This window comes from Monodelphis domestica, chromosome 3 (assembly GCF_027887165.1).
Source record: "Monodelphis domestica isolate mMonDom1 chromosome 3, mMonDom1.pri, whole genome shotgun sequence".
Lineage (NCBI taxonomy): Eukaryota > Metazoa > Chordata > Mammalia > Didelphimorphia > Didelphidae > Monodelphis > Monodelphis domestica.
Window position 1 is genome coordinate 5918721 of NC_077229.1, and position 27119 is coordinate 5945839.

The 27119-nt window shown below is 46.5% G+C and overlaps 2 protein-coding genes across 4 annotated transcripts; both read left to right on the plus strand.

Moving 5' to 3' along the window:
- The first annotated feature begins 356 nt into the window (after nt 1-356).
- Nucleotides 357-14439, plus strand: LOC103102004 (zinc finger protein 680-like). 2 transcript variants are annotated; one of them, XR_008917132.1, is made up of 6 exons: nt 357-587; nt 2010-2117; nt 5052-5166; nt 5548-5626; nt 8958-9053; nt 10122-14439. XR_008917132.1 is itself a non-coding variant. In XM_007490244.2 (6 exons), exons 2-6 carry the CDS (start codon nt 2085-2087, stop codon nt 10301-10303), a joined length of 486 nt encoding a protein of 161 aa, XP_007490306.1. In that variant the 5' UTR covers nt 357-587; nt 2010-2084; the 3' UTR covers nt 10304-11704. The 2 variants fall into 2 exon arrangements, 1 of the variants encoding a protein (XP_007490306.1); XM_007490244.2 differs by having other exon boundaries at nt 5052-5147; nt 10122-11704.
- A 5875-nt stretch (nt 14440-20314) lies between these two features.
- Nucleotides 20315-27075, plus strand: LOC103101823 (zinc finger protein 883-like). Of its 2 annotated transcripts, XM_016432928.2 has the most exons (5): nt 20315-20449; nt 20822-20911; nt 23012-23138; nt 23646-23744; nt 24662-27075. In XM_016432928.2, exons 2-5 carry the CDS (start codon nt 20852-20854, stop codon nt 26563-26565), a joined length of 2190 nt encoding a protein of 729 aa, XP_016288414.1. In that variant the 5' UTR covers nt 20315-20449; nt 20822-20851; the 3' UTR covers nt 26566-27075. The 2 variants fall into 2 exon arrangements, with proteins under 2 accessions (XP_016288414.1, XP_016288415.1); XM_016432929.2 differs by lacking the exons at nt 20315-20449; nt 20822-20911; nt 23012-23138; nt 23646-23744 and adding an exon at nt 23766-23955.
- Nucleotides 27076-27119: the final 44 nt, after the last annotated feature.

Sequence of the window (27119 nt, forward strand, 5' to 3'; positions counted from 1 at the left end):
CAGCTCCTTGCTGAACTTCCAAGGCTGGGCAATTTCCTGCTCTGGCCTCCCTCACCCCCAAAGCAGGAATAGCAGGATGTTCATAGAGAGCTCTGGAGGAGGGGAACCTGGGAGGGGGTGGGCCTGGGCCTGGACTGTGAGCTGCTGACCTCTGCCTCAGTTTCCTTTTGTGTCAGAAGGGGGGATCCTAGTGCCACCTCCATAGGCCCTGAGGAGCAGAGATCTATGGACTGCTCAGTCAGTCAATCAGTCAAATCAATAGACACTTATCAGGCACTTGCTCTGTGCCAGGCCCCATCCTGAGGAAGCTTCCAGTCTAAGGAAGAAGCAGCTGGCAGGGCAGGAAGGGAAAATGGGGGAGGGGAACAGGCTGCAGCCCCCCAGGGTGGGGAACAATTCCTTTATACCCCTCCCCCACCACACAGGAGCCAGGGCAGAAGGACTCCATTTCCCAGAATGCCGGATTCCTGACTTCTCCCTAGTCTTGGCTCCTCCCCACTGTGGCAGCCGCGGGGCATGCTGGGAACCTTATGTGCGATCTCAGCTCTTGGAAAAGTCTCTAGTGATCTTCTTGGACCTTTGCCTAGGTAAGAGGGGATGCGGAGCAAGTCATTGGCCCGGGGCGGGCCGGGGCTCCCTCCTCGCCCTGCTCTGGCAGCTGAGACTTTCTGCTCCAAACTCCTTGGGGGGTGAAGAGACCTGGAGGGCGGGGCGTGTGCCCAGGCCCTGTGTAAATGCTTGTGGTGGGGGAGGGGCTGCCTCCGCGTCTGTCCATCATTTTAAAGGACCCCAGAAAAGGGACAAACGCAGAAGTGCCCGACTCAGGCCAGAGCCCGGGCGGGGCTTTGTTCCTCCCCGGGAGGAGAGAGAAGGGGTCGCCAGCCCAGAGCCAAGAGGCAGCTGGGGGAGGGGTGGCGGTGCAGGGACAGGATGGGGGAGGGGCTGGCCTGGGCCCCTCCCCCAGGGGTACGTCCTCCTCAGAACCAGCTAAGGGAAGAAGCTGCCAACATGAAGCTGGTCAGTGGCCAGCGGGGGTCGGTGGTTCCTGTGCCCACATGCCAGGAAAAGAGCCCGATCCTGGGCACTGAGGTGTCTACATGGAATTTAGGAATCCCAAACTTGGGGCCTGGTGAGATCTGATGAACCCCAGTTTTCAGGACTAGCTTGTAGATTGGAGACCCCAAAGCTTGTCCTTGTTCCCTGTTCCCCTGGGCATCTACCCTGAAGGGAATCCCAAGTTAGAAGTTTCAGACTGAGTGGGGGACCCTGGTTGGGTTAGGTAAGCCTTTGCTAAGGACTCTCTTTGTCTTAGTCTCCCCTGTTGTATTAGAACCTTCCCCAGGAAGGTGCACAGGTGGGCAGGAACCATCCTTCAGTATCTATTGTAAGCAGCCCCTTCTCTTGCACCCCCGCCTCTAGCTAGGATTCTTTTCCCAGGCTTGATCGTATCTTGTCAGTGCAGTTTGAACCCTCCCATTTCCTTGTAGCCATAGTGATGTCCATCATCTTTCCCTGCCTCTGGATCCCCAAATTGTTTTGTTCCTCGGAGCCCATCCCGAGTCGGTGGCACTCCCAGGGGCTGGTGAGCAGGGCGTCCAGACTCTGTGCAGTCTCGGGAAGCAGCTCTGTTGTCATATTAGTAGCGCGAACCCCTTTTCCCTTGATTAAAGAGTGATTTTGACTATTTAATAGTGCTGAGGTTTTCCTAGTTGACAGAGGAAATGCCAGCACGCTCTCCCTCTCCCCCACCTGATGCCCGTCTCCCCTCCAGGCCCCCCCATTCCCCAGTAACCCCTCCCCCCAGCAGGCTCCCCCAGTGTACCCAGTGCCATTTCTGAGTGGAATGAAGCCAGAGATGGCAGCAGAGGGGGAGGGGAGGCTTCTTCCTGGCCAGGACAAGGTCCTACCCAGTCTGAGGCTCCCTGTGCCCCCCTGTGGGGGAGAGTCTGCTGTGAGGCCAAGGAAGGCCTGGGAGCTCCTCTGAGGCCTCCCTCTCTACTCCCCCCCAGGCACACACAGAGGAAGTCTCCCCTCCTCGGGGCTGCCACCCCCTGAAGCCCCGCAGAGACCCCGCAGCCAGAGGAATGGCCCCCGGGACCCCGAGGCCCCCCTCCCAGGTGAGTGCAGTCCCTCCCCAGGCTAGGCTGGGATCCAGTAGAACTCAGAGCTGGGTCCCTGCCAGGCCTCCAGGGCCCCCCTCACTGCTTGTCCTCAGGGGGAGCTCCAGGGTCCATCCTGGCTCACCCTTTGGAGGTATCAGTTTACAGGGTCGGATCACAAATCTCAGATAAATACAGGGGAGGATCAGCTTTATGGGAATGACTTGAACCCTGGCCAGCCCTCTTCCAGGGCACAGACAGTGTGGAGGATGTTGGGCTCCCCTCAATGGGCAGCAGATGCTGTTGGACAGCAGCAGCCACTTAGGCTGGGCTGAGCAGAGATGCTGTGGCTGTTGGTGGCCCAGAGTAGCCTGCAGAGGTTCTGGCTCAGCACCCTTGATTACCTTATTGATTAGGCATCAGAGTGATCCTTTGGGGGAGGGTAAAGGGAATGGTAGAGCTCAATAGAGAAATGATTCAGGTGCAGTTTAGGGAGGGATCTTAATCCAAGTTCCAAAGGGGGACTAAAGGGTTTAGAGAGTCATTTAAGTATATAGATATGAGAGGAATGAAGAAAGTTTTTTAGCAGTTTAATAGCCTATTTCCATTAATTGAGTGAACAGAGTAGTTGGATGTAAAAGGTGTTGTTGTGGTAAGGAATTTATGGAGCTCCAGTAAGAGCAGAGTTTAGATCAGAGAAAGGATTTTCCCACTGTTCTGCTGTCCCTTTTAAGAAAGAGAACAGATATCTGGCAGGGGTCACTGTAAGGGGCCTAGGCTAGGAGATAGGCAGCTGGAAGTTGTGGAGGGAGTCTCTCTTACTTCACTTGAAGACAGCTGGTGGCTGGGTCATTCTCTAACAGAAGGAAGATTTGTTTGTTCTTTGAGATAGTTGACTTTGAGATTTGAGATTCATACTGAGCTGAGAGAAAGTGTGTTTCCTGAGGATTTTCCCCTGTGAACCAGAGGGGGAAGGAAGAACAATTGTTAATGGAGAGACAGTTTGACCATTGGAGTGAAGGGAGCACAACCTGTGAGAGGCCTGCTGAAGGGAGAAACTGCTTCACCTTCTCTCTCAAGATGATTCATGTTACTTTAAGAGTTTATCATCTATTTACAGTTCATAATTGTAGCATCGCTTAGTGAGAGGGAAGTTAAGTTTTAGTCAGTGCGAGTAGTTGATTGGAGTGTCTACTTTGGGGGAGAAAGAAGAATCTCCTTGAGGAGCCAGTTTCAGGGTTGTGTTATTTAGACAATTTTAATTTTAGGGATTTATAGATTTCCTACCTTATTCCTAAGTCCTGTTTCTACCTCCTGTTTTCCTTTTCTCTCTCTCCTCCATAATAAATTCTGTGTGTACTAGACTGCATCCGGCCTTCAATCTACCACCTGAAACCAGCTTGGTCCTGACAGCTTTAGTTTAGTTATAACAGCTTTTAAATAATAGTTTGGTTATTAAAGCACCAGCTATTATTTACCCATGACAGTGTGAATGTTTTAGTGCTCATAAGATCAAACAGTTCCTGTGTTTTGAAGCAATGAAGAGCATCAATATTTGATCTCTGAGGTCAGTATCAAATTAGGTAGGTCCAGTTATACCAGTGAATCCATAGGTTAAAATAGTTTGTACCAAGAAATTTAGAAGCTAAACCCTTTAAAAGAATCATTTGACAACTATAATTTTATACATAATATTTACCCAAACTGGGGTGTATGGGGTGTTCAGGGAGGGGTAGTATCTCTGGTATGGAGGGCTTGTGGTGCCCTCCTAGGGCAGCTCTCCAACCTCTGACCCCCACCTGACACCCAGCTCTCACTTGTGGCTCCTAGTAGCTGCTAGCATGCGGCAGCGGCCACATCCCGGGCAACAGCTTCAACAGACCAGCTAAACCTTGTGAGGGTAGCCATCGGGTCGTCGACCCCTGGTGAACCAGGGCTTTGCTCACCCAGCATGTGAAGACTGCTTCGGCGGAACAGGCGGAAGAAACCAATAAGAAGGTTCAACGGCTGAGAGGGCGACGCAGCAAAGCACTGTGGAGTGCTTAGGGCGTGTTGGAGCACAAAGGACAACACAGCCATCCAATGCAGCTGAGGAAGTCTCCAGGTGTAACGACTCTTCGTGCCACTGGACCCAGGCTTCCAACGCCGAGAGAGTGAGACTGTCTCTGTGCATCGACTTTTCCACTTAAATCTCCTTCACGCACAAGTGTCTTTGTACACACTCATCTATATACCATAGATGAAAACATACAAAGACAATCAACATCCTCGGTTACCGAAAGACTACTACCACCACCATTTACCCAAACTATGATCATCACATGACATGACATTATTGAAACTTGTATAACAGCAATACAGACAGCATTTTATAAAATCTGATGGACAATTTGCAAATATAGAATTCTGATTTCATATTTAGAATCTGGAAATTTGTTAAGTTTAACGTAATTTAGATTTAAGATGTTACTTCAAAACAACAAAAACACATTCTAATTTTCCTCATTGATCACTGGTAATATTTTCCCTCTAGAATACACAGAACGTGTTATCTTCTCAGAAACTCTTCAAGAATCTATTCTTATCAGATCAACTCTTGACTCTTGTGATGAGGAGGAGTTTCAGATCACCTTCTCTTTTTCTCCTCCACAGAATCTCATACTTCACTCAGAGAGCACTTCCCATCTCTCTCATTCCAAGAGGGAAAAGCATTTCAGAGTAATAACATTCTCCAGGTTTTACTCTTCATGACATGATTCTCACTTCAGACCCAAAATGCTTTTGTCAATATTCCATTGGGCTCTGAATGACTGGTCTGCATTGCTGACTGCCAGTCTTCAAGGTTGGGAGTTTAGGTAAATTCTCTTTTGTGCTTAGTTTCTTTCAGTGAGTGGATGAAGGTTGTACCGGATGAATTCTGAGCTCTAAATGTTGTGCCTTTTACTGGTTTAGGGGTCAATAACATTCAAGGATGTGGCTGTGGACTTCACCCAGGAAGAGTGTGTAATGTCCAGTTCTGGCTCCGATTCCATGGAGGACACACACACGGTAATGCAACACACAAGAGGTACTGTATTAACCAAACTATAGCTTGGGGCTCAGCACCAAAAGTGCTGGCCTTGAGTCTGCGATTTGCAAGCTTTTTATACACTTTCAGGGTAGGGGAAGTACAGAGGAATTCCTGGAGTGGTGGGGGGGAGTGAACAGGAACTCCTGGGGCTGGGGTCCTTACCAGTTCCTGGCATATGTCAGGAAGGGGAAGGACAAGAACTCCTGGAGTCAGGGTCTTTACGGCTCCTTTTAACATATGGTCTGGCCAACCCTGGGACAACATATCCTTGTGAACCTACATAAATAAGGATATGTCATTTTTAGTTCTTGGGATAAGGGGCCCATTAGGGTATCATCTGGAGGGCAAGTTCCCATAATATCCATCTGTTTCTTCAAGTGGTGCCTCTTGGACCATTCTCAGAAAGAGCTGTACCTGGAGGTCATGCTGGAGAATGTGCAGAATCTATTCTCTGTGGGTAAGAACCATTTCCTGTGTTAACTCTGAATCTACCATTAAGAGAATGTGTTTATTCTAAGCCAGATGTATAGGATTTTGAGCCTTTATCGATGATTAAAAAAGCAAAAGTGCTGATCTCTGCCCAGGGTTCTACTTGTGCCTGCTTTTCATTTAAGGAAAAAAAAAAACAAGAAACAAAAAAGTTTGAATTATGTGATGGGAAGCTCAGACTTTCCATTTTTACCCCTAAAATTGTTTCTCCTCTGTTTTGGATAGGTTTAGGTGAAAACTGAAACCAGTGTTATATATTTACATTCCTGAAACTAATTTCAGAAGTCATCTAGTCCAGCCCCAAATTAGACTTGAATATTGTGTGCAAATGCCCTGTTTATACCCAAGCAGCTTTTCCTCAAAGATGGACATTGAAGGGAACACTCTACCTGCCAAGGCAACCTCTTCCCCTTTGGGCTGGGTCTGGTCTTTAGAAAGGATTTCTTGTTATTAAATATTAGAGAGGTGAAGCCAAGAAGGCAGCATAGCAGAAGCAAAAGCTGGACCTGCCCTGAGAATGGCAAAGCAACCTTAAAATGTGCTTTTTTTAATGACTAGAGTCACAGAACAAACCTGGGTAAGAGTGAGGTGACTCTCCTGAGGAAAACAACTTAATAGTCAGAAAGGGTGTGTTTTGAGGGATAAGGAGGGAACTGGAAGTAAAACTACACAGAACAGTGGTATGAACGAGGGGTTGGTCAGCAACACCCTGCTGTTATCTGGGGTCCTACAAGGGTCCTGAGAAGTTTCATTGGGGTAAGGAGGTGGAGAGGGTCATAAGAAGAGCCGCCAAATGTATAAGAAACTACATCAATTTTAGAAAAAAATCAAGCCATTCCCAAATCGATAAATGGGCAAAGAAATCAAAACTATTAATAACCACATGGAATGTGTTCTAAATATTTTATAATTAGAGAATTGCAAATCAAAACAATTCAGAACTACCAGTTCACACCTAGCAGATTGTGTAACGCGACAGCAATGTAAAGTAATGAATGCTGGAGGGGATGTGGCAAAATTGGGACATTAATTCATTGCTGGCGGAGTTGTGAATTGAACCAGTTATTCTGGATGGCAATTTGGAACTACGTCCAAAGGACTTTAAAACACTACCTGCCCATTAATCCAGCCATACCACTGCTGGGTTTATACCTAAAAGAGATAATAAGGAAAAAAGACCTGTACAAAAATATTTATAGCTACGCTCTTTGTGGTAGCAAAAAATTTAGAAAATGAGGGGGTGTCCCTTGATTGGGGAATGGCTAAACAAATTTGGTATCTGTTGGTGATGGGATACTATTGTGCTAAAAGGAATAATGAACTGGAGGAATTCCATGGGAACTGGAATGACCTCAGGAATTGATGCAGAGTGAAAGGAGCAGAACCAGGAGAACCTTATATACAGAGACAGTGGTCCAATCAAATGTAATGGACTTCTCTACTAGCAGCAATGCAATGATCAGGACAATTCTGAGGGACTTATGAGAAAGAACACTATCCACATCCAGGGAAAGAACTGTGGGAAGAGAAACACAGAAGAGAAACAACTGCTTGACCACATGGATTGGATCGATGGGGATAAGATTGGGGTTGAAGACTATATAAACAATCACCCTAGTGCAAATATCAATATCAGGTGCCTATCTGAGTAGTGCTGACAATCCATCCCCCAACTACTGCTCTAGGTTCTGCACTTGGGCACAAGCTAAAAGGGAGACTCTGTTAACTTTCTTTAGTCTAAGTTATTAGAGCCTCCTATGCCCAACCCTTGGAATACAAAGGCCTGCCACAAGGCTATAGTAAGGCCCCAAAGTCACTTGGCCAGTTCAAGCCTGTTATAAAGCCTGTAGCCCCTGGGAAGTGTAGGTCCCAGTTCTCTGAGCCCTTCAAGCCATCAGCAGTCTCTCAGAGGTGAAGAAATCAGCAGCTTTCAAGTGCCTAGCCCACTGGCCATGGTACCACCTTGGAAGAAATGAAAGTAGCAAAAAACCAGAACTATAGCTAAGAGGAGCAGCTCAGAGAAACTGATGTTTAAGAAAATGTTTATTTGAAAGTACTAAAATTGTTCTCCTTATCATAGTAGTTTGAAGAAGTTTAGGTACACAAGAGGGGGTGGTACTAAAGTATTAAGGAAGATAGGCAAAAAAAAAATCAAAGGATGAAAAAGGATAGCATGTAGAGAAAAATGAAGAGAGAAGTAACACGGTGTAAATTATATCTACAAAAGAGGCCTGGGAAGAAAAACTTTTGTATTGGAGAGGACATTGAGTGTGGTGACAGGCAATCAGTAAAAGATTCTCATGGGGAATAACAGACTTATTTGGGTATAGAATCTCATCTTACTCTATAGAGCTGTAGAAGGAGAATAAGAAAGGTTGTGGAGGAAGGGAAATAATACAAGGGAGGTGGAATAGGGGGAGTGATTAAAAGGCTCTATAGAGAAGTAGGAGGAGAATAAAAGGATGGTGGTAGAGAGGGGAAATGGGGGAGTGATTAAAGGGGAGCCATGTGGACAGACTGTGAAAGGAGAAAGCATGGCATCAAAAGAGGAAAACAAAGGGCAATACAGAGATGGTCATCATAACTGCAGTCATAAAAGAGATGGACCCATGTATAAAAGAAATAGATAGCAGAGTACATTAAAAATATGAATCCTATGAGATGTTTTTTTACAAGAAATATTTTGGACATACACAAGTAGATATAGAGTAAGATAAGGCGATTCTTGTTTAAATTTTTTTTAAAAATATGAAACTAACTCAGAGCCCCTCATTCTGCCTAGTCTCATGGGTTTATTCTTATTCTTTCATTCTTCCCTCAAATCTCAGACCAGATTTTAGGAATGGAAAGGAAGGGAATAAGTATTTCAAAATATCTGCTCTTTGTCCTCTACTGTGTAAATGAGTTCATAATTATCATTTATTTCACAATATCCCTGTGAGCTTGATAGTCTTCTTGTCTTGAATTTATAGTTGAGGCAAACTGAGGTAAAATTACTAGCCCAGGGGCACCCATGTACCATATCTTTGAGGCTGGATTAAATTTGCTTTTCTAACTCCCAAATTCTGATCACTTACCCCTTCATTACCAGCTGCCTTTAATTTCTAGATAATGGAGGTTGTGGATTGTGATTAAAGATGGAATTTTCTTATTACAGGTGGTTTGCAAGATCTCTGCCTTCCTGCAAATTCCCTAACAGTGAATAAAACAGAAAGTATTTTGTAGGCCTTACCCTTTCCTTTAAGAGGACCATATTTTTATTTTTCTCTCCTGATCATTTCCTTCTTTCTTATGACCAGGGCTTCCAGTAACTAGCGAACATTTAATCTCCTGTTTTCAGCAAGGGAAAGCACCATGGCTGCTAGAGCAAAAAGACCCAAGGAGCTCCTCTCCAGGTGAGTGAGTTGAAAGCAGGTATATAAGAACTATTATCCCCAAAGACTTTTATCTGTTGTGGTGAAGGGGGTGCTACACTTTGGGGCCTACACACCAATGCTGAAGCATGTTATTCATTTCCTGTGAAATGGATGTTAAACTCAGTATAGGGCATGAGACATAATTTATGTTACATTGTAAAATAAGATGAATATGTAGTATGTTTGTACTTGAAGGCATACAATCCTTTCATCTATAGAGAAAAGAAAACTTCTTTTCCATTTTGAAAATGATTGTATGTGAGTTACAAAGTGAAGTTTTTCTTTTTAGCATATAAAATTTACCAAGAATGACCATGTGATAGTGTATCCAAAATGATGAGAACAGAATATCTGGAAGCTTCCATGAGATTCACAAAATTATAAGAATAATGCACGAATGATTTTTTAGAAAATATAAGGCAAAAGAGAAAGACTGTCTAATACTTCAGACCAAGCATGCTCAGGCACAGGGCTTGAGTTATAGGCTAGCTGCAATAAAGTTGGTCAGGTCATTCCTCCATTCTTTACTCATTATGTGAATTCTGAAGTATGATGAGAATATTGGATCTGTCTGCCTGTGTCATATATCCATTTTGAGGTTTCATTGTTATTGTATGTGAATGTGTTCCTAAAGTTATCAATCTTGGGGGCAGTTGGGTAGCTCAGTGGATTGAGAACTAGGCCTAGAGACGGGAGGTCCTAGGATCAAATCTGGCCTCAGATACTTCCCAGCTGTGTGACCCTGGGCAAGTCACTTGACTTGCCTAGCCTAGCCCTTCCCACTCTTTTTGCCTTGGAGCCAGTAGACAGTATTGACTCCAAGATGGAAGGTAAGGGTTTAAAAAAAAATTATTCATCTTGCACAGATGACCAAATGGTGTATCCAAAGACTTGTGCTACTTGTTTCACTTTGAAAACTCCTTTTTGCCTGGGGAAATAGGATAAAAATCAGTTTACTTTGTGCCATCAGAGGAAAACACTTATATTTCTGTGTGTCTATGTGTGTGCCTTCCTTCTGTGTTTATATCATTATTTGTTTTTTTACAGTGGTAGATTTTGAAGTGAAGGTTATGTGTACAAAGCTGAGCCTTTTTGTGGAAGGATCTGGCCCCCAAAGATGCATTAATGAGGATCCTCATTACTTCATTTTGAGAGAAATATGTGATTCTACTATCAAAGTAAATAAAAATCCAAAGAGTGACTATGAAATTGCAGAGAAATTCAACTAATATTCAGTCCTAACGCAGTATATGAAAATAACCTCAGGAAATGACTGTTGTCAGGATACCAAATATAGGAAATGCTTTCCTGAAGAATTAGGATTTGTTCAGTCACCTGAGAAACCTGAAAATATATCAAGGTACGATAGGAGGAATGGCCATTGGTTGGAATTTAGACTCCATTAGACATCCAAAAAGTAAACCTTTCAAGATATTTTCTGTGAATAATAAAGTTGGGAGACCTTTCAGTCAGAAATCTAAGCTTTCTACACATCAGAGAATCCACACTAGAAAGAAACCTCATGAATATAAACATTGTGGAAAGGCTTTCACATAGAGAGGCTCTGTTGTTCACCATGAGAGAATACACACAGGAGAGAAACCTTATGAATGTCAACACTGTAGAAAGGCTTTCATACAGAGGAGTAATCTTGCTACACATCAGAGCATCCACACTGGAGAGAAACCTTATAAATGTCAACACTGTGGAAAGGCTTTCAGACAGAGGAGCAGTCTTGCTACACATCAGAGAATCCACACTAGAGAGAAACTCTATGAATGTAAACATTGTGGAAAGGCTTTCACAAAGAGGGCCTCTTTTGTTCAACATGAGAGAATCTACACTGGAGAGAAACCTTATGAATGTCAAAATGTGGAAAGGCTTTTTTCATAAATAGGGGCCATGTTATTGCACATCTGAGCATCCACACTGAAGAGAATCCTTATAAATATCAACAGTGTGGAAAGCCTTTCACACAGAGGCACAGTCTTATTGTACATCAAAGAATCCACACTGGAGAGAAACCTCATGAATGTAAACACCGTGGAAAGGCTTTCACAAAGAGGGGCAATCTTATTGCACATCAGAGCATCCACACTAGAGAGAAACCTTATGAATGTCAACAATGTGGAAAAGCTTTTACAGAGAAAGGATCCCTTGCTAAACATCAGATCATCCACACAGGAGGGAAACCTCATAAATGTAAACACTGTGGAAAGACCTTCACAAATAGGAGTAGACTTATTGCACATCAGAGAATCCGCACTGGAGAGAAACCTTATGAATGTAAAACAGTGTGTAAAGGCTTTTATGCTAAGGAGTAATTTTTCCAGACATCAGAAAATCCCCACTGGAGGCAAACCTCATGAATGTAAACATGGAAAGACTTTTACATGGAAGGAATCTCTTTCCAGACATCTGACGATCCAGATGGGAGAGAAAACTTATTGTATGGAATAAAATCATGTTTTATTCTCCAGCATGTATTAATTAGTATTAATAATTTTTAATTGGTAAGTCCCTATAGAAGAGTTGTGAAAATCTGGTGACTATCGGACGGGAGATACTAATCTCTTCTTATGAAGAGTTGAGAAATCCCGCTCCCCAGCATCTTTTTACCTACATAAATATACACCTTCAATTCATTCTATTCTTATGTGGTTAAAACTTCTTTTAAAAAATTCATATTCAGGGGGAACAGATGGGTAGCTCAGTGAATTGAGAGCCAGGCCTAGAGATGGGAGGTTCTAGGTTCAAATCTGGCCTCAGACATTTCCCAGCTGTGTGACCCTGGGCAAGTCACTTGACCTTCATTGCCTATCACTTGCCACTCTTCTGCCTTGGAGCCAATAGACAATATTGATTCCAAGATGGAAAGTAAGGAAAGATGCACTTCAGGCAGATAGAGAGCAGAAAGAACTTCATTAATAATTTCTGAATTTGGTATGGATTTTCTAGCTGAGGTTAAAAATCCTCTCTAGAGCCATAGCATCCCAACCGAGTGACAAATGCCAAAAACATATCTAGAATCCATATAAATTGTTGCATCTTTACCCTTGGCAATTATACAGGCATGTTTGAGAGCTATGAGTTCTGCTCCTTGAGCACTAATATTAGAGGGTAGCAAAGCTGACCACTCAGTGGCAAATTCTGTGACTACAGCAGCTCCATTGTAGCATATGCCATCTCTCATAAAAGAAGGACCATCAGTAAATAAGACCAGATCTAGATTGTCTAAGGGAGTGTCCAAGAGATTATCTAGAGGCTTTTCTGCCTTGGACACTAGTATTTCACAATTGTGCAATGGCTCTCCTGAAAATTGGTAAATCTGGAAGCAAGGTGGCAGTGTTAAGGGTTGAACAGCGTTTCAAGGTAATGTTTTCATTGTTTAACAAGGTTATTTCATACCTTGTAATTCACTGATCAGAAAATGCCTGTGCTCTATGTCTTAGCAACAATGCTTCTATCTCATGGGAGCACATAATTGTTAATGGGTATCCCAATACTAAATCAACAGTTTTTGTCACTAGTACGGCTGTAGCACCTACTCCTCTAAGACAGGGTGGTGCTCCTGATGCTACTGGGTCCAGTTGGACAGAATAATAAACAATTGGGCACTGAGAAGGCCCCAAAGTCTGGGTTAAAACACGTGAAGCTACCCCTCTTCACTCATGTACATACAAAGTAAATGGCTTCTTGAAATCTGGGAGGCCTAGAGTGAGGGCAGACAGGATAGTCTGTTTTTGATTTGATAGAGCTGACAAGTGTTCTGGCTCTAAATTTAGGGGTTCAGGGACCAAATCCCTTATTAGTTCTATAAGGGGTTAGTAAAGGTGAATATATTTGGGATTTTTTCATCTCTCTTTCTCTTGCTCTCTTTCCCTGATTGGCGGTGAAGAGTTAGTTGAGAGCTGTGTGCTGAGCCTTAGGCTACGAGCTATTGTCCAATTCAGTGGTGAGTTTCTGGCTGAATTTTCCCCCTTTAATTTTCAACTTTTTCCTCTCAGAAGCCTCTAATCTTCTTCAGATACCTAGAGGCAGGGAGTTTAAAACTCCCCCTGGCTTAGGCCAGGTAGGAGAAATCCTATATCCTCTTTTTTTTTCTCCTCCTTAAATTCCTTCCTTCTATATTAATTAAATTACCATAAATTTCCAGACTGACTTGGGGGTTTTATTTGGCAACCATTGTAAGATAATTTTAGCTTTGTGACTTTAAATCTAAATAATTGGTCACCAGGGAAAATTCCCAAATAATAAAATGCCCAAGTCAGCTGAGCATGATGGTTATTTTTATACAGAGAGAAGGAATTAAGGAAAGGAGAGAGAGAGAGAGAGAGAGAGAGAGAGAGAGAGAGAGAGAGAGAATTAATTTAAACTGCTCTGGCTCAGGCTGAGTCAGGCAGTATTTAAAGGCCTTGGTCAAAGTGGCCTCCCTGAGCCTAAGGGAAAGGGAGTCAGTCTTATAACTCACCACGAGACAGTCTCCAGGAAACTGTCTGAGGATAATCCTCCAGGCTGAGTTCTAGTCCTCCACTGAACTCAGTCTCCTGAACTGAGTTCAATTGCCTGAACTGACTATTTTAGCCACCTTTTAAAGAAATTTTCTCTTATGTCACCTCCCCTAAATTTTCACATCTACCAATCATAGCAGACTCTTTTTTCCAGGACTGCCTATTCTTTAGTTCTCACCTTCTTTGATTAGATTTTCTCCAGGACTATCTACTCTTTAGTTCTCACCTTCTCTGATTAGATTATATCTTCTAAGGTACTTCACACTGCTTTTTTAAGCTTACCTTTTGGGAGTTACTTGACCTTTTTGTGATTAATTTAACCTTTATAGGTACTTAACACCCTTTGTAGTAGATCTAAAAATAGACTTAGCTTATGTTTTAGCTTCACTATAAGGTATGAGTTAAGTACCTTCATTGTTCAATCAGGAGTTTACAACTTTATCTTCCCCTAAAGTATGTCTAGTTAGGGTGGAGTAATGTCCAAGTTCACACCATTTAAATCTAGATTTAAAGTCACAACCCTAAAATTATCTTGACAATACTAACCACAAAACAATGATCCAGGACAATTCTGAGAGACTTCTGAAAAAGAATGCTCTCCATCTCCAAAGAAAGAACTATTGGAGCAGAAATGAAGGTGAAAACATATGACTTATCACTTGTTTATTTGGGTATATGATTTGGGGGTTTGATTTTATAGAATTGTTCACTTATAGGAATGACTAATGTGGAAATAAAAGAATTGAGAGAACATTACAAGATATAAAATGAATAATTATGTTTAAGGAAATGTACAAATAAATGCAATGCAAGGAAGTTTAGGTGGAAATAAACTGGGGGAAATGTATAACAAATTTCTTTGATACAGGTCTCATTTCTCAAATCTATAAAAAACTAAATAAAATGTATAAGAATCCAAGCCCTTCCCCAATTGATAAATGGACAAATGATATCAATAGGCAAGAATTGGCTAAAATGAAAGAGAAAATTGCTAGTGGATGCTTAATATCTGGATATTCAGGAACCAAAGTCCTAGGTGGAGAATATCTTCAATGCTTTTTCCCCAAGGATACCACCATCATAAGTAGCATGGGGTTTGGGGCTTTCTAAGCCAAATGTCACTTAAACTGAGAGGTGTCTGAAGTGGCTCTCAATGACCTAAAACACTGCTTCTCAAACTATGTCCAATGGGGATGTCTGCGTGTGGTGAGAATGTATTAGCAGAGACACCAAAAAGTAAAACGAAATCTCCAAGCCAAAAAGAAATAGGTTTATTGAGAGAAGGCCCATCTCACAGTAAAACTGGGCTCCCGTCAGCAAGAGAAGACCCAGAGCCTGTGAGTGGCCTCTTTATATAGCACTGTTTTACAGAGGTGATGTCAGTAAGAAAGTGCTATCTGGCTCAAGTAAATTGTCCAGTGACTTGTTCTTGTGTCTTGCTCTCTCCAATGGCCATAGCCAGTGCCATTCATGCCATTGACATAACTTCCACCTTTATCATGAATGTTCTGTGTGCTGTGCTGATTTAGCAGAGGCCTGCTTAAAGATAAACTGTTCCAAATATGTATGGGGCAGAAACCTGTAGATGAAACCTAAAGGTCTCTGGCCCAATGTCATACCAGAGCAGATGAAAAGGAAGTCCAGCTTAGCTAGCTAGGATGGGGTGGGCAATGTCAGTAGAAAATACCTATAGAGTATTATAGAACTATAGAATATATAAAATACAGTATCAATTTATAAGGAGCTAAGTCAATTGTAGAAAGAAATCAAGCCATTCCCCAATTGTCAAGGGACATGAACAGGCAGTTTTCAGATAAAGAAATCAATAAAGTGTTCTAAATCTCTCATAATTAGAGAAACGCAAATCAAAATAATGCTGAGTTATCACCTTACATCTAGCAAAGTGGCCAATATGACAGTAAAGGAAAATGATAAATATTGGAGGGGTTGTGGCAAAATTGGGACACTAATGCATTGCTGGTGGAGTTGTGCATTGATCTAACCATTCTGACATTCAGTTTGGAATTATGCCCAAAGGGCTTTGAAAGCCTCCTTGCCCTTTGGTTCAGCAATACCACTACCAGGTTTGTACTCCAAAGAGATAAAAATGAAAAATGTTTCTACAAAAATATTCATACCCCTGCTTTTTGTGGTGGCAAAAATTGGAAATGAGGCGGCATCCTTTGATTGGGGGATGACTGAACAAATTGTGGTGTATGCTGGTGATGGAATATTATTGTACTGGAAGGAATGATGAACTGTAGGATTTCTACATGAACTGGAAAAACCTCCATGAACTGATGCAGAGTGAAAAGAGCAGAACCAGGAGAATGTTGGACACAGAAAGTGAAACATTGTGCAACAATATAATGTAATGGGCATTAGATTGATGTTTAAAATAAGAGTAAATAGGAGTATGATGTAACTATGGTCAACTGCTGGGAGCCATCAAAGACCATGCTGTGTGACATGGTCCAGGTGGAAACCGGGGACTGAAAAGTAGGCCCCCAGGAAGGATGGAAACACCCACCGAAACCTCCTGAAGTGACTTCCCTTATTACCATCCCCTTATTATTGGAATTGCTATGATTATTATTCTTACTTAGCCCAAGGAAAAATAAATGAGAGCAACACATGCTTGCAGGGTTAAAACAGATGTCCCACTTTGTCCCCCCAGCATATTACCAGGAGAGCCCAATTACAAAATTAAACCTAAGGATTCTCATATGCACACTTAGATAGGACCCTCTTTTCTAGGCATAAAAACTTCTGGCAAATCTGTGCTCTGAATTCCCTAATCTATATCTGGGTCATGTTGATTCTACCCACTGATCATGCCCTTAGCAACAATGTTTCATTGACTATCTCCCTAGGCTTCCTGTCCGTTGTTAGGTTCTATGGAAACATGTATGTTGAAAGTGAAACTATATGTGTGATCATGAGGATATAAAATCATGCCAGTCCTCAGCCAAAGTGGAGCAGTTTATCCTGTGAAATCTATGCTGTGGGTTGAATGTGAAAAATGTGTCTCATCCATCATTTTGGCTGACACCATCCCACCTCCAAGACCCTATCCCCTGTGGGAGGCTGGCCCACCCCTTAGCAGTCAAGTACATACAAAATGTACAATGGTTAAAGTGACCACATCAGTTTCCTAGCACTGATGTAGTGCCTCATAATTCAGAAAACTTGGGGCCTTGTCAGCTCTGTGGGGAGTGTCCTGCTATTCGAATGTGAGGGGCATTTCTTTGTAAACCATGTAGAATATTCTTGTAGAAAGGGATTCCACAAAACAGTATTGATTAGCATGTAATAGACATAAGAAATGCCCTATTACTCCCAGGAACAGTAAATGTGCAGCTCCTCATCTTAAGAAATGTATTCAATTAGCAATGGCCTGGGTTCCCCGAGTCTGTGGGATCTGTTATTGATAAATGGGGGCCTGAAGATATTTTCAATTCTTTAAAAAGTTTGAAAGAAACTTAAAAAGAAATCTAAGGCTCTCTACAGAGCATCAGACAAAGGCAGCTCAATCATTATATCCAGTCATGAGTTAAAAGATGACACTGACAGAAGGGAAGGTGGATTTAGCTTCAAAGTAACGTAATCCGACATCATTATTGATCGGGTATTTGTGTTCTGGATCCTGGTAAGAGAACGCCTGTCCTGGATTGCACCTATTTCATACAGACGTCCCTCTGGGTGAGGAAATTCTCATTGAGGCTCCTCTGCAGGTCTTCCCAGCAGGCTGGTCAAGGGGGAGTCATTCATCGCCTCCATATCACTGATTCTGAACCACGTGATCACGTAGGATCCTTTAGAGAAGTCACCGTGAGGGCCATTTTAGGGAGAGTGAGGCCCAGGTAGGACACTAACTGTGCAGCAGACATCCATTATAAGAGCAGAACATAGGCGGCAGCAGTGGAAGGGATAGAGTTTGGGGTATCAGAATATCAAAGCAATTCAGGACATCAAAGACTTCTGTGGGAGGAATCACAGCTCAGGTGTGTGTCCTCTTCTGGGGAAGCTGAAGGCCCTGCAGGAGGGAGCTGGGATCCCTGGGAATGGTGGGTGACTCGCTGGCCTGAGGAGATCCAGGAAACAAGCTCGGCCTGTCCAGGGGCCCTTTGAGCCTGGGAAGATTCATGCCAACTCCGGGCTCCCCGAGGACTGTGGCCCAGAGAGCCTCCTGTGGCCTCCGCAGTCAGAGAGCTCTGGAGGATTCAGTCCATTTTCTCCTCTTAACCTCGTGCTGAACTCAGGACGTGGGATCAAAGGTCACCCTCTGACCAAACCCCACTGCCTGTTTGCTGCATCCTCTGTGCCTTCCAGCCTGGTAATGACTCTGCTAAGGGTCTGTCAGACACCCAGGAAACACCTGCCCCACGTCTGGGGGATCTTGGCTCCAGGCGGGCTGGGGGCCACCTGCAGCTTCCACTGACCACAACTAGTTTGGATCTTCAGCTCAGAACAATGGCCCAGAGACGTCTCTGATCCCCACAATGTTCTCCATGGAGGGGACAACATGGATGAAGTGCAGGAACCCACCAGGCCGGGCAGATGCAGGGGTCACCCGGGTCAGATGGCCGCCCTGGCGCTGACTGGCCTTCAGGAACCAGAAGTGCTCTTTGATGCCACCTTCCTGCCAGGCTCCTGCCTCACTGGCTCCCCAGCTCCCACCAGGGCCTGCTCTCCTCAGCCAGCCCAGCCCTCTCCCCTGGCGCCCCTCTGCCCATCCTGATGCCAGCCCTGCCAGGCTCTTTCCTCCTGGGGCTGGGGAAGCCCAATGCTGTCTGTCACCCCCCATTCCCCAGCTCCTCCCACTGAGGCCCTCCTGTGGCCAGGGGGGAAGGGCTGTCAGCAGGGCATGTGGGGGAGAAGCTCAGGGCCTGCCCTGGAGCTGCCTTTGCTGTGAGGACAGAACAAGGTGCTGCACCTCGCTACCATCAGACGTGTCTCAGACATCCATCTGACCCCTAAACTCTGAGAGTGACCCCAATGTCTCCAGGCAGAGCCCTGAGTGTTTACCTCGCTGGGGTCACCATGACGGCATCCCGTCTACACTGTAGTAGAGTCTCAAATCCCCAGAACTGATGTCCTCCACGGGACAGCTTTTCCATCCATGCTGTCCTCCCCAGGAGCGGCTCCCCCTCTGGCAGTCCACCCTGCTACCCTCCTGGCCATGTGCAACATTACTTTCTAAATTAATAAATTTCTCCTTTTGTTTTTAAGCTGTTTCGGGTCTTGCATTCTTGCAAAGTATATCCCTCCTGAACTCTTTCCAGCCTTTACCTCAGTTTCCCCCATTGTGAGAACCAGAGAATAAGAGCCTGAGCCCAGGGGCTGTGGGGAAGGTGGTCCAGAGAGGATCTGGGGGGAAGCAGATGCTTCCTCAGGGTCTTCTGGGGCTCTGGGATGCTGAGGAGGGTCTCCTTTGGCAGGAGCATGGCAGCCCCAGAAACCCAGGCAAACTATTATTAGGGAAATTCCTTGGGCCCTGGACTCCAAACCCAAAACATCAGACCTGGAGGATCAGCCCCCCCTGATTGTCCCATGGACTTGTCTCCTTGAGCCCCTCCCCCAGTCCACAAGGCCCAGAGACCCTTTAGATGGCTGGGGAAGGCCTAGGAACCCCCTCCTGCCCTTTGGGAGGCCACAGAAGGCAGCAGCAGCCCCTGAGCCCAGGCTCTGAGCCCTGATGGACAGAGGACAGTCTGGGGGTGTCTGTGTGTCTGTCTGCAGAGCTGCTGGGCTCAGGCTGTTCAGGTCTGGCTGCCTCTTCCCCTCCTTTGGGGCTTTCTGGGCAGAGGCTGGGAGGCTTTGCCTCTCCTCCTGCAGCCCACTGGACAGGGGAGGAAACTGAGGCAAGCAGGCTGAAGTGACTTGTCCAGGGTCCTGCAAGGGGGGATCTCAGGCCTCCCTGACTCCAGGCCTTGAGCTCTAGCAGGCCCTGAGGGGCTAAAGGCCCTGGAAGGGCTTCTCTCCCTGGAGGATTCTTCCCTTGCTGGCCTCAGGCCTGGGGCTGCTGCTCTGAATTCCTCTCTGCTGTCTCTGGGGCTCAGGACGGGGGAATACACAGTCCTGGGCTGGGCATGGCCTGCCCTCCCCTGGGATGGGGGCGTTGGGGGCCCCCCAGGCCCTTCCCTGGACTCCAGCCTCTCCTTCCAGGCTTTGGGCCCGACCAGGCTGAGCTGGGAGGCAGCCCTAAAGGAAGGCCCAGAGGGGGAGGCAGCAGGGGGGGTCCAGCACCCTCTGGGGGGCCCTCCTAGGCCTGCCAGCCCCCAGGAGCCCAGGAGGAGCTCTTTCCTGCAGGCACCCCCTGGCCCGGCCCCCAGAAGCCTGGCTCTGCCCTCCCCCAGCGGGGGCTCCAGGAGAGAGAATTCTGCTCCAGCTCTGAGGCCAGGAGACAGCTGGGAGGAGGGCGGGAATTCCCTGAGGGGTGGATGACAAGCAGGGAGGGGCAGCCCCAAAGCCAGGGTCCCTCCTAACAAAGGCTTCTGGGAAGGGACGGGGTGGTGCAGGAAGGGGTGGGGCCTGGGCGTAGGGGAGGGACGTCGCGGCCGGAGCCTAACAGAGGGGCGGGACTCGGGCAAGGAGGCGGTGTCTGGGAGGGCTTTCGCAGGAGCGGAATGGAGGCGGGGCGGAGCGGTAATGGGTGGGGCCTAAAGCAAGGTGGGGTTGGGCTACTGGCTCGGGCTGAGGGGAGGTGCACGCAGTGGGCGGGGCGGGCTCCAGCAAGGATTGTGGCTTGATCAGGGGCGGGGCCTAGGCTCGGGCAGGCTTTCCGGGTTTTAAACTTGGCTTCCTCCATCCCGCCCTCTCCTGCTCCTGGGCTCCTGCGCAGCTTGTCCTGTCCCGGAGGAGGTGAGGCGCCGGTCCTTCTGGCCTCCCTGGCCCCACCCGAATTCTCTTCCCTTTTCGCCCCTCCCCTCCCCAGGGTTCGTGTTCCGCCAATCCGGGCTCTCACCTGGACACCCTCCCAGGGGCTTCCCCAGCCTCCGTCTGGCTCCAGGCCCCGCCCCCTCCCCAGGCATTGCCAGGACTGCTGGGGGCACAGCCTGCCCCCCTTTCCCGTCCTTTCCGGCGCCCTGAACCAGCGGGGCTCCTTCAGGCGCTTCCTCAGTGTTGCTGGGCCTGACCTGGGCCCTGGGAGTGGGGAGGACTCGGGGTACTTCCAAGGGGGGAGCTGCCAGGAGGAGGGGCTGAGCCCCGTCACGGGTCCCTTTTGTCTTCCAGGGACGCCTTCTGGGACCCCCCAGACCTGGGATGGAGAGCCTGGAGGAGTGCGGAGAGGACGCGGGGCTGCAGCCCGGCAAGCCCGCCCAGGTAAGTAAGCAGCAGTGGCTTCTCCTTAGGGGGAGGCTCTGGCCCCGGGTGTAGACACTCCTCTCCTGATGGGGAGGCTCAGGCCCCAGGTGTAGACGCTCCTCTCCTTTGAAATGGAGGCTCAGGCCCCAGGTGTAGACACACCTTTGTCCTGATGGGGAGGCTCAGGCCCCAGGTGTAGACACTCCTCTCCCCTGACATGGAGGTTCAGGCCCCAGGTGTAGACACTCCTCTCCCCTGACATGGAAATTCAGGCCCCAGGTGTAGACACTCCTCTCTCCTAACATGAAGGCTCAGGACCCAGGTGTAGACACTCCTCTCTCCTGATGGGGAGGCTCAGGCCCTAGGTGTAGACACTTCTCTCTCCTGACATGTGTAAAGATTAAAATTTTGGTAAACTGAGGCAAGGTAGAAATTAGTTTCTCTCTAAAAGGAGTATTATATTTTTAGAGGTTTATTGAAGATTAAGGATTAAGGAAAATACAGGATAAGAAAGCACATGTCTAGGCCAGAGAGGCCTAGACAAGATAACCTCACATCATGAAGGAGACACATCTGCTCCAAAACAGAAGTCGAAAAGAGCCCGAGCCTGTTCACAACCAGGTTTAAATACCCTATCTTTCTCTTGGCCCAGGTGAGAATTTCAATGAGATTAGAGGGCATTCTGGGGAAGTGGAGCAAGGATTTCTGGGGATTGAAGTCCTGTATTCGAGTCTGTTTTTACACATGGAGGCTCAGGCCCCAGGTGTAGACCCTCCTCTCTCCTGAGAGGGTGGCTCACGCTTCAAGTGTAGACACTCCTCTCTCTCCAGGGCTCCAAAGTCACTTTCATTTCCCTTTTTGAACTCAAACCTTTCCCTGAAGCCCCATCCTGGGGCTCCTGCTGGGCCTCTTCTTCAGGACAACCTGCAGCTCCTTCCTGGTTGGCCTCTTCTCCCCTGTGGACGGCAGGTTCCAGCTCCGGCCCGGGTCCCTCCTGTCCTCCTGGGCCGAGAAGTCGGGTCTCTTTTGGGCTCAGCACGTGCCCAGGCCCAGTTGGGAGGCTTCAGGCCAGGCTGGGGAAGCCGGAATGGCAAGGCCCAGAGGGAGGAGGATGTCCAGGAAGCAGGAGCAGCTGGTCTTGAGGCTGGGTTCTGGGTTCTGGGTTCTGGGCTCCACCAAGGGCCCGGCTGATACGGCCCACTGACAGCAGGCATCGAGGCCTTGAAGGCCAGAATCAGGCCCGAGTGCAGGACACGGACAAGAAGGGCTCCTGAGCAGATGCAGAGGACACACTTCCAGGCAGGACAGGGTTCCCCCATGGCTGCTCCAGCCCAGACTGGCTCCAGCCATTGTCCTAAAATGGCGCCTAACCCCATGTCCCCCCCAGCCTGGGTTCTGCTTTCTCTCGACAGCCCAACAGAGACTCCTTTGGGCCTTCACAGGCCTCCACAGCCTGGCTGCCTTCCCATGGCCAGGCCTCAGCACCTCCTCCTCCTGTATTCTTCCAGGCAGCCTGAGGCCTTTGTGGAGGTCCTCCATGACCCCCATGTCCCGTCTCTTGGTGTCCCCATCCGGTTCCTCAGTGCCTGGCATGTGCTTGGCCCCTCACAAGTGCCCTTTGCTGGTTCTGCTGCCTTTGGGAGATGTCCAAAGGGGAAGCTGAGCTGTTGAGTGGGAGGCAGCATGGCCTGCTGGGAAGGGCTGTGGACAGGCCTGGAGTCAGGGAGGGGACCAGCTCTGACCCTGTCTGTGTGACCCTGAACAATCCCTCCCCCCTTCTGAGCCTCAGTTTGCTCATTTGTAAATAGGGACAAGAGAGGACTTGCCTTCCCCAGGTGGTGGTGAGAGAAGTGTTGGCTAGACCTTGGCTGTCACCAGTCATGTGCATGGTGTCTCCCCATTAGACTGGGGGCTTCTTGAGGGACAGACTCTCCCTCAGTGCTGGCTGACTGGTCAGTGGCTGTTCTTTGTGTCCTGACTCAGCATCCAGGACAGCCTGAGGGTGGGAGCCCAGGCTGGGGTCCGAATCAGCCCTTGTCCTTCCTGCCCAGTTCCCTTCCCCTCCCCGGGCCCTCTGGGCTGTGGTCCTGGGCTGAGCCCATTTATATGTTGTTTCAGGCCTCTGTGACGTTCAAGGATGTGGCCGTGGACTTTACCTGGGAGGAGTGGAGGCTCCTGGACCCTCCCCAGAAGGAGCTGTACTGGGAGGTGATGCTGGAGAACTACAGGAACCTGGTCTGCCTGGGTGAGGAGGGCTCCTCTGGGCCTTGGGATCTGCCCATGGAAGGGGATCTACTTCCTTCTTCTGGGCCCTGTCCAGGGTGCAGCTGGGATTCTCTGGCTTGTAATGGCCTGAGCACACTTCTTATGCTAACCAGGCCAAAAGCCAGGCTGTCCCTGCTGTGAAAGACTCTTGTTATGTTTGTCTAGGAATGTAGGGCTTTACTGCGTGGTCCCAGCCCAGCTCTGCTCCCTCAGGCCACAGGGCCCTTCTCAAGGCTCAGGGGAAGTACTTGAAGTCAGCCAAGCTCCCAATACCTCAGTATTGAATGGATCAAATGAACCCTTGTCTTTCAGAACCCCTCTCCATTCCTTGTTCCAGTCCTGTGTCTTCCCAGGAAAACAAACCAGAGCAGCAGTGAGATGTTTTCTCTAAGCACCTCCATGGCACCCAGGCTCCTTTACTAGCTTGTTCCTAAGGGCCTGGGAGATCATCCTCCCTCTTCATCTCTTTGCCCTTTCCCATGACTAGGCCTTGCTGATTCAAACAAGGATGTGATGATCTCTGAGCTGGAGTCAGGGGAACCACATTGGAATCCAACTGGTGTTGTCCTAAGAAGCTGCTGGCCAGGTGAGTGAGGGAGTGGATGAGTGCCTGACCCTGGTGAGGACACAACAACCCATGCACAGCTCTGCTGGTCATTCATCTCTCAGCCCACAGAGAATGGGCTCCTGGGTGATCCCCTCAGTGACCTTCTGGGCCAGGAACTCCTCTCCCTGCCACAGATCCCACATAGAATTCCTTCCTGCCTCCTCCACATTGAATGCTTTTGCCTGAAAAGGTATGGATACAAATGACCAGGTTCTGCTGGTACCTTCATAGTATGGAAAAGAAATTCCACTGTGGGTGGAGCTCTGGGTTGTTTCAGTCTTTTGTGGAAAACAAAATGGAATTCTTCAGTGTCAGAGCTACACATGAATTCTTTTCCTTAGACCCCCTGATCATAATCTCATGACTCCTTCCAGAGGTCTAATTCAGGTGAAGATTTTGCAAGGTGTGTGTGTCCTTTTACAGCCCTTCCTTGTTGGCCTTGAGAGTTTTTCCTGACCTGGCCCTTCCTTGGTCTCTTCTTTTTAAGTCCTTACCTTGTGTCTTAAATTGTTGCTATGTACTGCTTCTGAGGCAGTCTTGTGTGTCCATGTCTTTGTCTATAATGGATATCAATAGTATACATAAACATGTATAGACACATATATTTCAGGTTATGTTCATAGGTGGTGTAGGACAGCCAGCAGTCATCCCCACCTGCAATGATTCTGAGGTCCCTGCATCAGTTTTCCCACCTTCAGCTAATTTAATATTGTTGACCCATATCAAAGGATAAGCTTGGTGAATGCAAAGAAATTTTAGAAGACACATAAACTGATTTCCATTTACATGAAAACAACAAGGACAGTGTTTGTAGCAGCCTGATTATTGGGGAAAGTGATGCCTAGACAAAAGCTGATTCATCCACGAAAAAGCTGTGTTCATATTCTTTCTTTCAGGTTGGGAATCAAGGCCACAGACCAAGGAGTCAGCTCCCAAGATGAGTATTTCTGTGAAAGTCTTATTCCAGGAAAATTTCTTGGAGGATGATCCAAGGATCTGCAAGATGGAGAAAGCCTGGGAGTGTCATGGCCGGTTGAAGAAAAAGCAGAGCATGGAGGAGAAACCTTCTAGAGGAATAAAAATAATCCAAGCAGAATCTCCCAATGAGGCTGGAGGCTCTGAATATGGTAAATACAGTCAGACCTCTAGCCCAGAGCCAGGCCTTTTTCCACAACAGGGAGCATCTGTAGTTATGCAGGGCCAGAAAGGAGATAACCAGAGAGGGAGTTCCACCATGTATTTGAACCAAGGACAAAGTGATCAAATCCATTCCAGGAAGAAACGTCGTAAGTTTAACAAATGTCAGAAAGTGCTGGGTCCTGATTTGGGCTGCATAAAAAAACGTGGAATTCTTTCAGAAGAGAAAGTTCATGAAAGGGAGAATTCATTCCCTTGTATTAATGAACTTGGTCCACACCAGACAACAGATCGGGGAAAAAAGTGTAATGAACTAACTAAACAGAGGAAGACAGGTCCTGCTGAACATTACTCTCATCGTCAGAGTACAGAGAGACGGTACAAATGCAGTGAATGTGGAAAGGCCTTCCAGCAAAAGGGGGCTCTTAAAGCACATTACAGAATCCATACTGGAGAGAAACCTTTTAAATGTAGTGAATGTGGTAGGGCTTTCTGCCAAAAGACATATCTTATCCGACATTTTGTGATTCATACTGGAGAGAAACCTTTTAAATGCAGTGAATGTGGGAAAGCGTTTTCTAGACGCACAGGTCTAACTATACATCAGAGATATCATACTGGAGAGAAACCATATGAATGCAATGAATGTGGGAAGGCATTCCGATCAAGCTCTCACCTTTCAGAACACCGCAGAACTCATAAAGGAATAGGATTTCATGAATGCAATATATGTGGAAAGACATTCTGGTCAAGCTCTCACCTTTTAGGACACAGGAGGATTACTCATGCAGGAATAGGACTTCATAAATGCAACGTATGTGGGAAAGCATTCTCTGGGAAATATGATCTTACTATTCACAGTAGAATTCATACTGGAGAGAAACCCTATCAATGCAGTGAATGTGGGAAGACCTTCCGCCTGAAGTCAAGTCTTACATTTCATTTCAGAATTCATACTGGAGAGAAACCTTTTAAATGCAGTGAATGTGGTAGGGATTTCCGCCTAAAGACTGATCTTATCCGACATTTTAGGATTCATACTGGAGAGAAACCTTTTAAATGTAGTGACTGTGGGAAAGCCTTTTCTAGAAGCACAAACCTAACTTTACATCAGAGATCTCATACTGGAGAGAAACCATATGCATGCAATGAATGTGGGAAGACATTCCGAAGAAATTGTGACCTTTTAAGTCATCAGAGGAGAATTCATGGAGGAATTAAACTTCATGAATGCAATGTATGTGGGAAAGCATTCTCTGGGAAGTATGATCTTACTATTCACAGTAGAATTCATACTGGAGAGAAACCCTATGAATGCACTGAATGTGGAAAGACCTTTTCCAGTAAGTCATATATTACCAACCATAGCAGGATTCATACTGGAGAGAAACCTTTCAAATGCAGTGAATGTGGGAAGGCCTTTTACAGTAAGTCAGATCTTACCAGGCATAATAGGATTCATACTGGAGAGAAACCTTTTAAATGTGATATTTGTGGAAAAGGACTTCCCTCTAAATCTAGCCTGAACCATCATCAGAAAACCCATATTAAAGCGAAACCTTTTCTGTGCAGTGTTTGTGGGAAAGGTTTTCTTCGGAGAAAAACACTGACTGCACATCAAAGAACTCATGCGGGAAAGAAAACCTCTGAGTGCAGTGAATGAGGAAAGATCTTCCCTCGAAAGTCATCTTACATCTCACTCTACTATTCATATTGGGGGAAAAATCTTTTGAATGAGAAGGCTTTGGGAAAGCCTTTCCCCAGAAAACAGCCCTGACTCTCCCCATCAGAAAACTCATTCTTGGGAAGAAACGTTATGAGTGCAATGTATGTGGAAAGGCTACACCCACAATAAAAGTCTTTCCTTGCATATGAAAATACGTTGGTGGGGGGCTGGAGCTCACCAGCTGTGTGGTTTAGTAGATGGAGAGCCAGACCTATTGTGTAATTAGAAATCTTCAATTCTTGAACTTTGTCTCCCAGAATCCTTTTCAATTCATCCATGTTACATCCTCACATTTGGTAAATAAGTTGTGTGTAACTGCACCCATTCTCTCCTGATGGTGCTCTGTGCTCTCACGGCTATGAGTGGGGTCATGGGAAGCTTGCTTTCTTTACTGAGATTATTTTACTTATTCTTCAAATATTTATTAATAAACTTTATAAAATATAATACTTGAAGTATTTGGATATTAATATTTAATCTTACTTATTTGG

Bases quoted from the DNA above. Each gene is read 5' to 3' on its own strand.
- LOC103102004 (XM_007490244.2), top strand. From the start codon at position 2,085: ATGGCCCCCGGGACCCCGAGGCCCCCCTCCCAG. The intron at 5,148-5,547 runs GTAATGCAACAC...TGTTTCTTCAAG, and splicing joins CCATGGAGGACACACACACG to TGGTGCCTCTTGGACCATTC. The intron at 5,627-8,957 runs GTAAGAACCATT...TCTTATGACCAG, and splicing joins GCAGAATCTATTCTCTGTGG to GGCTTCCAGTAACTAGCGAA.
- LOC103101823 (XM_016432928.2), top strand. From the start codon at position 20,852: ATGGAGAGCCTGGAGGAGTGCGGAGAGGACGCGGGGCTGCAGCCCGGC. The intron at 20,912-23,011 runs GTAAGTAAGCAG...ATGTTGTTTCAG, and splicing joins AGCCCGGCAAGCCCGCCCAG to GCCTCTGTGACGTTCAAGGA. The intron at 23,139-23,645 runs GTGAGGAGGGCT...TCCCATGACTAG, and splicing joins CAGGAACCTGGTCTGCCTGG to GCCTTGCTGATTCAAACAAG.